The sequence below is a fragment of the Gobius niger genome (assembly GCF_951799975.1).
Source record: "Gobius niger genome assembly, chromosome: 10".
In the NCBI taxonomy this organism is placed as follows: domain Eukaryota; kingdom Metazoa; phylum Chordata; class Actinopteri; order Gobiiformes; family Gobiidae; genus Gobius; species Gobius niger.
Genome location: NC_136861.1, coordinates 31,320,152 through 31,333,730, shown reverse-complemented (window position 1 = coordinate 31,333,730; position 13,579 = coordinate 31,320,152). Strand labels below are relative to the sequence as shown.

The 13,579-nt window shown below is 40.6% G+C and overlaps 1 protein-coding gene across 18 annotated transcripts in view; it reads left to right on the top strand.

Annotated features, from left to right (window-relative positions):
- Positions 1 to 13,579, top strand: part of cacna1aa (calcium channel, voltage-dependent, P/Q type, alpha 1A subunit, a) — a 137,466-nt gene that overhangs the window by 17,611 nt on the left and 106,276 nt on the right. For all 18 annotated transcript variants that reach the window (XM_079565295.1, XM_079565292.1, XM_079565301.1 and 15 more), the window contains exons 2-3: positions 6,342 to 6,447; positions 6,676 to 6,815. In XM_079565295.1, coding sequence (XP_079421421.1) covers positions 6,342 to 6,447; positions 6,676 to 6,815 — 246 coding nt within the window. The remainder of the gene's footprint in view (positions 1 to 6,341; positions 6,448 to 6,675; positions 6,816 to 13,579) is intronic.

The following is a 13,579-nucleotide window of genomic DNA, read 5'->3' as shown; positions in this document are numbered from 1 at the left end:
TTTTTCGGAAACCAGCGAGGGGCAAACAAATGTAAATGCCTTGATTGCGAAATGCACCTAAACACGTTAAAAGACTGTTTCACAATCTGTGTTTTTTGTCGTCACTCTCCTTTGCGTATGGCGCATACACAAAGTCCAGTGCGTGTGACAGCATGACTTATAGCCTCCATCTTGCCTGCTCTCCTCTTCCCTCTTCCCCTTGTTGCCACTAACCTACTTTTTTCTCTTCCGCAGCAGCAGCAACAGCAGTAGCAGCAGCAGCACTCAGGAGCATAAGCCCTCCGCAATACTCCATAGGCCAGTGTCATTCTGTCTGTCTTCCCCTACTCTACCCATCCCCACCCCCTGCCCCAACACACACACACACACACACACACACACACACACACACACACTCCTTCAATCTTTCAGTGTGCCTACAGGACACTTCTTTCTTTCATTCTATCTTTGCTTTTTTTTTTTTTTTTTTGCCATCCTGCATTTCTATCCAACCTCAGGAATAAGAAAACCAAATGCGTTTACGGGCAAAACAAGCGAGACGAGCCTTAACTATGGGGCTGGTGAGGTTGTTGTGACAAGCAATGATTCCTCAATTAATTACAAACATGCGGCATGTAATTCTTTTTTTTTTCCGGATGAAGAACCGTAAGAATACCCCATCCCCCATTACATAAGCAGTTAATTGCTTGGCAGGATATGTCGCTGATTGTTTTAAAAATGTGCTACAGAAATAGAAGAGCTGGGGTTGCTAGGAGTATTGCCTGCTAGATTTAGCCGCAGTTTCTGGCAAAGCACCGGGGTGTGTGGTCTCTCCAGTTTTCCTTTACAGAACTTAACCTACCTTTAATATTTTACAATTTGGCCTGCTGGGTAACAGATGATGCCTAAACAGAGCTATGGGAGTGGCGTTGTTTTTAATTGGGATCTCTTTACCGTCACAAAAGCATTCAAATCAGTGAGTACATGGGCTGTATAGTGTCAATCTTCACCGTTTCCTCCCAATAACTGCAATGGCCACGGTATTTCCATTCCCCGTGTTGCGTTTTCCTCCCCTTTCATTCTCTTCTTGCATGTTTGCTGACACGGCATCCGCTTTCCACCCACCACCCCCCCTCCTATCGCTATTCTACCCGATAGCGATAGAATGATAGCGGTGATTGATGGGCGCGTTCAGTCTTCCTAGCAAAGGTAGATGAGGAGCCGAGACGGGTGAATGAGAAAAATGCTAAAGAAGGAAAAAAAAAAAAAAAAGCTAAGCAAACGGACGCAGATTATCAGTCGTGAGGGAGAGGGGGGGGGGAAAGGCGTGGAGACCTAGGGAGAAGTCGCTCACAATCAATCCTTAGCGCATGGAGGTGATATGCTAAATGTCCACTGTCTGCCGTCAGTAAATCTTGCGTGTCCTTCAGTTGGTCTAGCGCACATTATACGACTACAAATTATAATGGAGGCAAACATGTCATGCTTGAAAGAGGATAATGCATTCATAAATGTTAGCGGTTTATTTAAGTCATACATGTTTGAGTAATTCTAATGGACAAGATTTGTATGGGCCTACTTTTCTTGAACAAGTTCATGTAGTATGTTTTGTGCATCCATAATAAGATCTGTCATGTGTATTGCGTAGTAAGATTAATGTATGCTCTCTGTTGGTGAGCACAGCCCCTGCTAGTCTAAACCCCGAGCTGAACAGAATGCAAACATTAATTAGACAAGGCGGGACCGTGTTGAGTTTTGTATGTAATAAGACTTTTGGCACACAAATCAGGTGATACACACTAAGCTTAATCTTAATACGGGCACACATCACGCTAAGCACACATTCATTTAAGTACTCTACATGCACCCACAAATCTTAGTATGCACACATAATTCTTACTACATACACTAATATTTTATTTACACACACAAATCTTAGTACACTCACGCAAATCTTAATACACTCACGCAAATCTTAATACACTCACGCAAATCTTAGTACGCACATGCAAATCTTAGTACACACATGCAAATCTTAGTACACTCACGCAAATCTTAGTACACTCACGCAAATCTTTGCACACTCACGCAAATCTTAGTACGCACATGCAAATCTTAGTACACACATGCAAATCTTAGTACACTCACGCAAATCTTAGTACACTCACGCAAATCTTAGTACACGCACGCAAATCTTAGTACACTCACGCAAATCTTAGTACACACATGCAAATCTTAGTACACCCACGCAAATTTTAGTACACGCACGCAAATCTTAGTACACCCACGCAAATCTTAGTACACACATGCAAATCTTAGTACACTCACGCAAATCTTAGTACACTCACGCAAATCTTAGTACACTCACGCAAATCTTAATACACTCACGCAAATCTTAGTACGCACATGCAAATCTTAGTACACACATGCAAATCTTAGTACACCCACGCAAATCTTAGTACACTCACGCAAATCTTAGTACACTCACGCAAATCTTAGTACACTCACGCAAATCTTAGTACACTCACGCAAATCTTAATACACCCACGCAAATCTTAGTACACTCACGCAAATCTTAGTACACTCACGCAAATCTTAATACACTCACGCAAATCTTAGTACACTCACGCAAATCTTAGTACACTCACGCAAATCTTAATACACTCACGCAAATCTTAGTACACTCACGCAAATCTTAGTACGCACATGCAAATCTTAGTACACCCACGCAAATCTTAATACGCACATGCAAATCTTTGTACACTCACGCAAATCTTAGTACACTCACGCAAATCTTAATACACCCACGCAAATCTTAGTACACTCACGCAAATCTTAGTACACTCACGCAAATCTTAATACACTCACGCAAATCTTAGTACACTCACGCAAATCTTAGTACACTCACGCAAATCTTAATACACTCACGCAAATCTTAGTACACTCAAGCAAATCTTAATACACTCACGCAAATCTTAGTACACTCACGCAAATCTTAATACACTCACGCAAATCTTAATACACTCACGCAAATCTTAGTACGCACATGCAAATCTTAGTACACCCACGCAAATCTTAATACGCACATGCAAATCTTTGTACACTCACGCAAATCTTAGTACACTCACGCAAATCTTAGTACACTCACGCAAATCTTAGTACACTCACGCAAATCTTAGTACACACACACAAATCTTAGTATGCGCACACAAATCTTTGTACAAAACATTAATCTGTATACGCGTCACTCACATGTCTTTTATTATTATACTTAATTATACTACGCCCACATTGTATCCCAGTATGCACATACAATTATAATATGTGCACAAGAATTTTAGTGTGCGACATGCACTCAGATTTTTTAGTATGCACCCTTCTTGCACAAATCTTCATAGAGATGCAAATCGTCCACACAAATCTCAAAACTGCTTTTATTAAGGCTGCGCAGAACTTCATACACATACCTTTTGTTAAATACAAATCTATTTGCACAACCACAATCATCATCATCTTTTTACAACGATAATGGGCCCATTGGATTGTTTCCCTCTGAACAGACTGATTACTTTGTGTCCAAGAAGTGCTCCTCGGTGTCCAAACACCTTCTCTGGACTCATTCTGATCATTTAAAATCTTAAATTGCCTCTTCCCCATCAGAGCCATCCCACAGTAGCTTCGAAAGCAACAAAATGATAACCCTGGCTGGATTTAATTTAGTTAAATCGAAATGCATCGCAATATATGGACTCCCCTGTTACCAGATACACAAGTGAAGGACAGCAGAATATCCTCTCTGTCTCTCTTAATTCCTTCTTTGCTTTTAACGGCATCATGTTGCTATACTTAGCCTGCTAGTAGCGCGGAGGAAGAGCCAATTCATTATTGAAGGTCTATGGACTGCGGGTGACTCATTTTCCATACATTCAATATGTGCTGTATTACAGGCTATGCATGTCCCTCCAATGGACTTGTGTAGACATCATCATTTTTAATAGGACGATCCTATTTTAGAGTATGGATTGTAATAGATAGGCTATTTCTAAGATATAAAGAAAGAAAACTATATGCTCAAAACACAAAGAAAAACCTATATCATGCAAAATCAGCTGGTTTGAGATTTGAACAATAATGTTTCAGTAATCTCCACACTTAAAATGCCAGCTCATACTCCGGTATACACAACTTCACACAAAATAGTTTCTCTTAGTTTTACAGTCATTACATTTAGGCCTATCCTCAAACATACACAGATTAGCATGTCTGTCGGTTGCTTCTCAGCTATTGTGATTTCTTACCATATGAAAAATTCCCAATATACCGAAAGCAGCAGAGAGCAGCAGTGCGCCCTCTGCTGGCGGTAACTTAATACAAATAAGGTTATTTTCTAACACAGTGAGCTGCTCTATAAAAATATCAAGGCTGAACTGTCCTAAAGCAGTTACTAAAGCCTGAGTAAAGCGCAATATAGTCTGTGTGGAGAAGAAATGTTGTATGCTTCACCTTGAACCGCAGTGCAACATCTAAATGGGCCACTAAATCTAAATTTACGTACAGGACATCTGAGTTTGTCCTCCTGTCCTCCTGTACTAGCTTGTCCCTGTGCTAGCGTTGCGTGTCCTCAGCTTGACTCTGTAGCTGTCTCTAGCTGAGTGCGCGCGGACAGGCTAGCAGGCTAATGAAATGGTGCCCCCGAATGGCTTCATGCAGTGGTCAAACTAATCCCTCATCGTCGTCATCATAAGCACCTTGTAGACCATTCGCACTGACTGGACACAGGCGTGAATGAGTTATGTTTCCCTAAATAGATATTATTCTAGATATGGATTGGCCTTAATCTGTTGAAGTCTGATTTGCTATTAGCTAACAATGAATAAAGGGGTTACAAGAGCTTTGGAAGAAAAAACAATATTGTCTCTTTTTAAAATTCTGTATTAATATAGCAATAGCAATATACCATATAGCAATCTGATACTAAAATTTATGTTTCTTTTCTTGGGTTTGGCTAACCTTTGACACATGCTAACCACAGAAGTCAGCGCCATTGTGAACCAAACGTTTGCTAACTGGTATTTCCTTCATTTTGCTGCGTTCTTTGGTAGAACTCGGAAGTCTCTGACTTTCAAAGGCCCTTAAACAATCCCTTGACCTGTTATGAGCAGTTCTTTGTTCAAAGGGCGGTTTTTTTACAAGGCTATCAATTTGTTATGCTAGCATGCTATTCACACGGCATGCTAATGCTTGCTGCAAATGTTTTACGAGTAGTGCCTTTTTTTTTAAACCTTTCTAAAAGCTTTGGTATGTGGAAATTTCCGTTCAATGCCTATGATGCAGAAAGGCTCAGCCCCTATATATGCATAAAAATCATAATTTGAATACACAAGACATCACCATGATCGCATAGGAACAAACAGAGGACAGTGGCTACTCCCCAAACCCCACTGTGCATTTTGCTTTGTCATACAGCTTTGTCCTTTTCTATACATCTTCCCTGCCGTCCCTCATTCATCTCCGGTACAGATCTCCCTCTCCCTCCCTCTCTCCTCTAATGTAACTATTTATCTTTTGACCTTAAAGAGACAGGCGCATTGATTTATGAAGCCGCTGACCGGGCCTGCGAGTCTGTGTGTTTTTAAGGAAAGGGGAAGCATTGTGACAGATACAATTAGATATTCAATAAGATACACCGTACCTCCTCCTTTGTATTCCCGTTCGCTCCCTGCTGGACGTCTCGGTAACTAATTTAGGTCCGGGGGACTTATAACGGCGTGGGCGTGATGGTCCGTTCAATCTTGCTCGTCCCCGGACTTCTGTCAATGCTAATCACTGGAATTTATGCCGGTTGGGTGTTGTGGCGCGGTGGCTCGTTTTGATTTTCATTTGCGCGCTGTTTGGAAAGCTCATACGCGAATGACAAAACAAATGACCGTTTACTGTTTAGCACAGATTAAAGGGGGTATGCTGCGAAATGTACTGTTTTTATATGACGTTAGGCATGTTGTTTCTTCATCAAAAAACGTACCTAAAGTTGTGTTTCGCTTTCACGCACATAGTAATCTTGTAATCTTGGCTGCTGTCCATTTCAGGTATAAAATGTGTTGATGTTCTTAGCTCCGCCTGTTGCTACTATCCCCGCCTACTCCAGGAAGCGCTAACCAATCAATATGCCCCCTTCATTTGTATGCATATTTTGCATCGTCCATGTGCATCCATGGGCGATTGAAGTAGCAGCATGTGGTTTTGCTGACAGATTACAGGAAGTAGGAATGAGATTGGGTTTATTGTGCAAATTGTAAAGAATTGTGTCGTAATGTCATGTTTTTCAATGAGCCAATTATGTTCCTTGACTGACTGTCCCTCACTCCATTTGAGTGGATGATTCTCGCCACCATCATTGCCAACTGCATCGTACTGGCCCTGGAGCAGCACTTGCCCGACGGAGACAAGACGCCATTGTCCGAGCGCCTGGTGAGCTACACCGACTTTACACACACACATGACACCTGATATTGCCACCCCTTACAAAATATGCTATGGAGATTAAAATGTGCAGTGGTTTAATCTTTTTTTGGGGGCTTATGGAACCGTCTGAAATACAGTTGGGATGAAAATAACTGGGATGTGGTGTACGCTGTGTGTTTTTGGACATTACATTTCTCTCATACGTTATTTGTTTTCCCCCCTGTGTCTCACCAGGACGACACTGAGCCGTATTTCATCGGGATCTTCTGCTTCGAATCCGGAATAAAGATCCTGGCACTTGGTTTTGCCTTCCATAAGAACTCCTATCTACGGAACGGATGGAACGTGATGGACTTTGTGGTGGTGCTCACGGGGTAAGGGCCAAACGGCAATTTTGTGTTTTCACTTGGAATGTGTCTCAAAGGTCTAGACGTGATGCGCTCTGTGGTCTGTCTTCGAATGATGGGGCAGGAAGAAAAGAACTGCATAGACCATGATCCTTTGCTCAGTTGTGGCGCAAGTCATTTCAAACTTTGAGAAATGGACACTATAGACAGCATCTTACTTTTAAAGGGGACATATCCTCCTTAACCTTTTACTCATTTACCTATGTTATAATATTGGTCCCTCACTATTTTGCTTAATCTAAACAGTTTTGAGTAATCCTGTGTACTATGGTAGCCTCGTTTCATCGTCTACAGTAGAAAGCACTTCCTGGATTTTGTTACATCATAGTTAGAACCCGGAAGCCCCTCCCCACACATTTTTAAAGTCTATTGACTACCAGTTCTGCAGGCTGCATTTCCCACCCTTGCCATTCATTTATATATTTATTTATTTGAATGAGGACAGTACATATTAATCAACATGTCTGGAAAAGAGCGTCAATGTAAATATGCCGGAGTTAGCACAGTAGCTAATTTTCATCCGTTGTCCTGAGGCCAGTAAGATCAGCAAACATTAACTTAGACAATATACAGAAGAAATATATACATAATGCATACAAACATTTCAAGGACAACACACAACCAGCCCCATTTGTTAGCATGCCGTTTGCCCTAAATGACTGCTTGTATGATCTTTTGAATATTGCCAATTCCTAAGATGGTCTGCAGAGGGCGCTCAACTTCACAACAAGACAATGGCCAGCACAGTTTTGGCAAAAAAAAGTGTCTTTTTTCATACACGGACATTGTTTTCAGTTTTGAAAATGTGAAAAATCAGTGCTTCCATATAGATATCACGCATCCTATCGCAAGACGAGAACTCTGCATGAAAATTGCCTTACTTAACTCTTATAAGAAATGCCAAGAGGTTGTTTCCCCCTCGCGGGTTTTCGTGTGTAAGGGCGCCCCGTATGAAAGCCCCCATCCTGAGTCAGGCAGCGGCGGGATCAGAGAGCTTCACCGCAGGGGGAGGCAGCAGCCTGGGTGGCAGCAAATGTCACCCATTCACATGCACTGAGGGACCGAGGGGCCGAGGCTACGCTGGAGGCAGACTCCCAACAGCATGGAGGACATGAGGACATGAGGACAGGTGGAGTGACGCAGTGTGAGGCGAATGGGATGAGAATGTTACAGAGTCGATATGGGCAACGGTACAAGAGAGAAAATGTGCTGTCGTTTTAAAAAAGGGGGGTTAGGGATGCACAATGTAGAATTATGGTCATATTCTTTTCACCAGAAGCTAAAGTAAATTGCAGAATCAGATTGACACTGACCATTTTAAAGCAAAAAAACAACTTAAAAATATGGAAAGTTCACCTTTAGTCATTATTTTCTTAATTTAGTTCCATTTTAAGCCCTATTTAAAGGTGTATTATGCAACTTCCTGGTTACTTACCATCCCGGTGGCTCCAAAGATGCTCCAGGATGATTTGTTTTTAGGGTGTCTCTGGTAAGTTTTCACTGCTGATTGAACCGTCTTCCATGGTTAAATATGCTTTCCATCCAGAAAACCTACTAGAAACCTTTAAAAGACTTAAGATGTATCCTGAATAGTCATAGAGGCCACCGGGATAGAAAGTAAAGGTGCCAAGCTAACTGGGTCACTGAAAGGTCAAAAGACGCTAATATCAATTCTTTTTTTTTTTGTATAAAAATTTGCGTGATGCACCTTTTAAAGTGATAGTCTGTAAGTTTTCAAAGTGAGGAGAGATGGTGAAATTAGAAAATAAACAGTCAAATTCCCCCTCTCTTTAAAGGAACAGGCCGCTTGTTTTTACATACTGAGATATGTTCTTACTTGAGCTTAGACGAGTTGATCCGTACATCTTAGTTTGCAAAATGAGGAGAGCAGGAACAAGCTCCTTCCCCTCCCTCCTGATTGGATCTGACAGGCTGGTTCACAAAAAAAAGCTCATCTCATTGGTCAACACAGGAGGATACAAGACTCTGATTAGTTGCTGAGATCCTGGAAAATATAAAAAAATATTTACGTACTTTACATCATTAAAAAGGTCAGATTTTGGACACTTTATAAAACTTGTAAAACATTTACGCTTCCAGATGATCATTTTAAGTATAAAAAAATGATGAATAATTAAAGGCAAGTCATGAGACAGTTTGATGAAAAAACAGACTGTGAAATAGAGCAGTCAAATAAATAATCTTGTTATTGCAGTATTCAAGGCTGTTTTCTCATTGAGCAACCTCACTGTAGCTAACGCAATAAATGCTTTCCTTTGTGGGAAACAGATTTCACTTAAAGATGCACTATGTATCTTTTTATGTGAAAAAAAAACTTGTTATTTGCATGTGTCTGACCTCTTAGTGACTCTGTGGCTTTATGGGTGCAGCATGGCATCTTTGCTTTCCCTCACAGAGACCTTTATCTTGCTCCAGAATCAGCTGTTTTGGGGTTGCTGACCCAAACAAAGGTGCCATGCTGCACCCATAATGCCACAGAGTCATTAAAAGCTTTAATGCACACAAATATTAAGATTTTTTTTTGTTACCTAAAAAGTTGCATAGTGCACCTTTAAGAAAAGAATAATTTCAGTCATTGCACTATTATTCTTAACTTTGCTTTTACCTAATTGCGACCATTCCAGTTCTTTCTTGGCTGTTGCATATACTCTTATACTGTTACACTGGCTGCACCACACACACACACGCACGACATCCATCCCCCGCTCTTTGTTGTGTTCTATAAATGGCCCCGGTGCTTTTTAGTCGCCCTTTGAAGAAGATGAAACGCGAATTGGCCTTTCAACCCACCTATGGCCAAATCCCTTCATAGCGGACCGTCCGGTACACGAGCCATTTCCATTTCAAACCGGCCCCCTCGCATCCCCGCTGTCTGGAGTGCACTCGCGGACAATGACTCGTCGCATGCAAAGGGCCACGGCACGATTGACACGTAACATTTGGATTCAAAAAAGCAACACTGCGGAACATTTGCCCCCAGTAGACAGAGCAAAACACAAGATTCATTATTTATTGATGAAATATTCCTTTAAAAAGACATGTTGCTTTTTACCTCTCCTCAGACCTGACTTTGTTTTCGAGCGGGACATCCCTTGCCTTGTCTCCATGGAGATGTTGCCGCTTCGCTTTGACGACAGGTTGCCAAGCTCCTCTTCCAAATGCTTTATTTGATAAGCCCCTGTCACTGACCTTTCAGCGGCGGCTGCACGAGCGTCAGCACTCACAAAACTGCGCATGAGCAGTGCTAATGCCTTGCACTTTGTCGTCTTAAATGTTAGCCATAAAAATCAGTCGACAAATCAAAAATTAGTCTGACATTAGGCCTTTCGCGATATCAAAATTGGAAGTTGGATATATTGAGGCAGGAAAATATTGGGATAAATGATAGTATTGACTCTAAAGATACTAAATAACACACAACCTGCAATCAACATGAAATATAATGTGGCCCGATTTGTCATACAAGGTTTTACAAAGAAAAAATAGGGAGAAAATGCAAATAAAATGTACAGACGATGAATATTGAGCCCAAAAATGTATCGTTCAACTGTTATTTATTCTATGATAAGTCGATATAGTAACTATCGGGACTATAGGTCATTTTGACATCACTTTAATGCGGATCTTTATTGAATTCAGTTGAGTTCTTGCTGCAACGTCTATCAAATCTTCAAAAAGCTGAAAAATCTTCTAGAATACTGGCTTAAACTCGTGACTGCGCCTCTGATAGATACAGATGGCATCTCTGGAATCGCCCTTATATGGTCATGTTTGAAGCAGTTGAAGGGGAGGAAAATCTAAACTTTCTATGATTACTCCAAAAGTACTTTAACAAATGCTGAATTATACTGTAGTTTTGTACTGAATATAGATACAAAGACATGGAGAGGAGCAAAGTGGTTCCACAGCCCATAATTGCATAAATAAAGGAGAATGCTAAAACGATGCTTCATGTTAGCATCATGCTACATGCTAACGCTAGCTACGACTGCTGTTTTTTCGCTTCTACTGAACGATCTGCTGTGAAAAACATCCGTACGGGCCCGATTTAGACTTGACTTTATTTGTGTGTGATGAATAAGTTTATATTCTGACAGAAAACGGCTACAAAGAGTAAAAAACGGTGTTTCCAAAAAATACATGTAGATGTTTTTATGAATTTTTTTGTATATTGCGGTTTTTGTTCTATTGTAATTGACACATTTCAGGTTAAACAGTTTGTTCTTTCCTGCTATGTCAAATTTGATAAACCTAAACCTCCATCCTTCCCCCTCGGTAGGTCTGGGCGATATGGACCAAAAGTCTATTTGTGATATATTTTGGTAGAATGTCGATATACGATATATATCCCGATATTTTGTGTGAAATGAAATGTTACATCAAAGTCAAAGCCAAATATGAGTAGTTTTATTGAAAACTCACTATAAAATGTCAACATCAACACTGTATAACAAAACTCCGTAAGGTGCACATTTAAATAAATAAAAAAAATCTTAAATCAAAATAGCCTATAAGATAAAATAGGTCAATCTTTTTCTAAGGGCATCATTTATATATAAAGAGATAACAAAATAAAGTGCTCAGTTTAAGGTAAACTTTTTTAAACATCAGCTTGAGATTATTTCTTTTTAATAGCTTCTTAGCTTATCTAAATTTGAACTATATCGATATATGCGATATGGTCTAATTCCATGTCTCATTTAAAAATACATCGATATATCTTAAAGGAACAGGCCACCGTTTCTCCATACTGAGATATATATATTTGTGCCCGTGGAAGAGCGTGGTCGCTTCTAACTCCAACTAGGCCAAATGCTAGCAACATCTTTTGTCGTTTTGCTTGACTGAGGGCGCACACAAAGACCAGACAGGTACGCATCAACTCGTCTAAGCTCAGGCAGAACATATTTCAGTATGTAAAAACAGTGGCCTGTTCCTTTAAATATCGGTATATCGCCCAGCACTCCCCCCTCGGCGAGGCCACTCCCCCTTGTGTGACGCGATTCTGTCTGTATCTAAACAGACACATCTAAAGAGACTAGTTGTGAATAAGGGATTTATTATTATTGTTTTTTCATATGAGTTCATTCTGAAGTGCTGATGATTAGTTTATTAAATACATGAATGAATACACTGGGCCCTGAAATGATTTTTGTCAGATTTTCTCACATCATGGACCCCTTTCTCCCTTTCAAATGTTCATATCGCCCAAAAAATACATTTCTAGGACTTGGCCTATCCATGTTCTAGCTTCCCACCGCGCTGGATGGTAAATCACGTGGTGTGGGCAGTGCCGAAAAAGCAGAAGTGAGAGTATTCATCAATTTCAAACCGCCAAGGCTTCATTTCTATACCATCACCTTGTGACCGAGCAACAGAAAACCTGGAATGTTCCTCAGTGTGGCTTTAAGGCATTCAGGTAAATTCTGTATTCCTGGCTTAACGTGCTTTTTCGTCAAATCAAACGAGAGATCAGATAGGGGCCAGTTTGTGGATGATCGTTTAAGTGCTGTTGTTTATGGGGGAAACACATCCCTCATTCTTCCCATCCATCCCGCCCCGTACATCGTCGTAGCTTTAACCATATTCAAACCCTTACCTCAACCACAGCCCTGTCCCGAAACTTAACCCTTAATCATGTATAAAACTTTAATATTTATGAAATAAAGCAAAAGCTTCATTAGAACTGTTGTCCAATGAGAAAAGTTTCAGTTCCCCTTCATTTCTCCCGTAGACCTTATGAAACCTCCGAAGGGAACTAAGAAGATACAAAGAGATTCATTGAGTATATCTTGATACCAGGCTTCCGTCTTCGTAAAGCGAGATTTGTGAGTGTGCGTCTGTCCGGCCGGGCTAGTCTTGAGCTATTGTGCGGTTGTAAAGTGATTTGGCCCTGGAAACAAGCTGCTTTATGTGTTTTATTGATCCTTTTGTCCAATTACACTTAGTTTACATCCATTTGCATCCCTTCCCCCCCTTTTTTTTCACCCCGGCTACAGACCTTTACAATCTCGTTGCTTGGCGCTGATGGCAAATTGCTACCAATGTATAGATATATCATTGGCTTTATTGATTAACTATGGGAGTCAAGCTATTGATTGGCCCAATGACTTTATTTTAGTTATAAACCCTATATCACCCAGGAGGGACGTAAACGGACAGATGCCTGAGCTGCGATGAGGAGTTTATAGGAAGGAAAAACTCGGCTTGGTTTGCAAAGAAATCTCCACCGAGGGCCGGGTGGTGATGGTGGTGAAGAGGAGAGGCTGAGGAGGGTTATGACTCCGCAGCTGTTGGAAGGTCATAGAAACGTCAGAAAGAAGGAGGTAGAGAGTTTTCATAGGCCTCGATATGGAATTGATTGGAGGAGAATTTTTTGACAATATCGACTTCCTGGTTAAAGAAATATCACAGGGTTTTTTATGGATTTGATGGGATGATGTTAATGTTTGGCAGAATAAAAAAACTGCTGAATGCTGAACACAATTTGAGGAGAGTAAGGTAAATATAGCAAAGGGTCAGAAAGACATTGCAAAATATTTAATTGTGTTGGAATAAAAAGGTTTGCAAATTTTCATAGTTGGACATTTTACATGGGAATCAACGGGAATTTCTGATTCAATAGTAATACACTTAAAGTGCATATGACACTTTAGAGACAATTTTTGCTAAAACTTAGTTAACACAATTATATTTTAGATTTTGCTAAA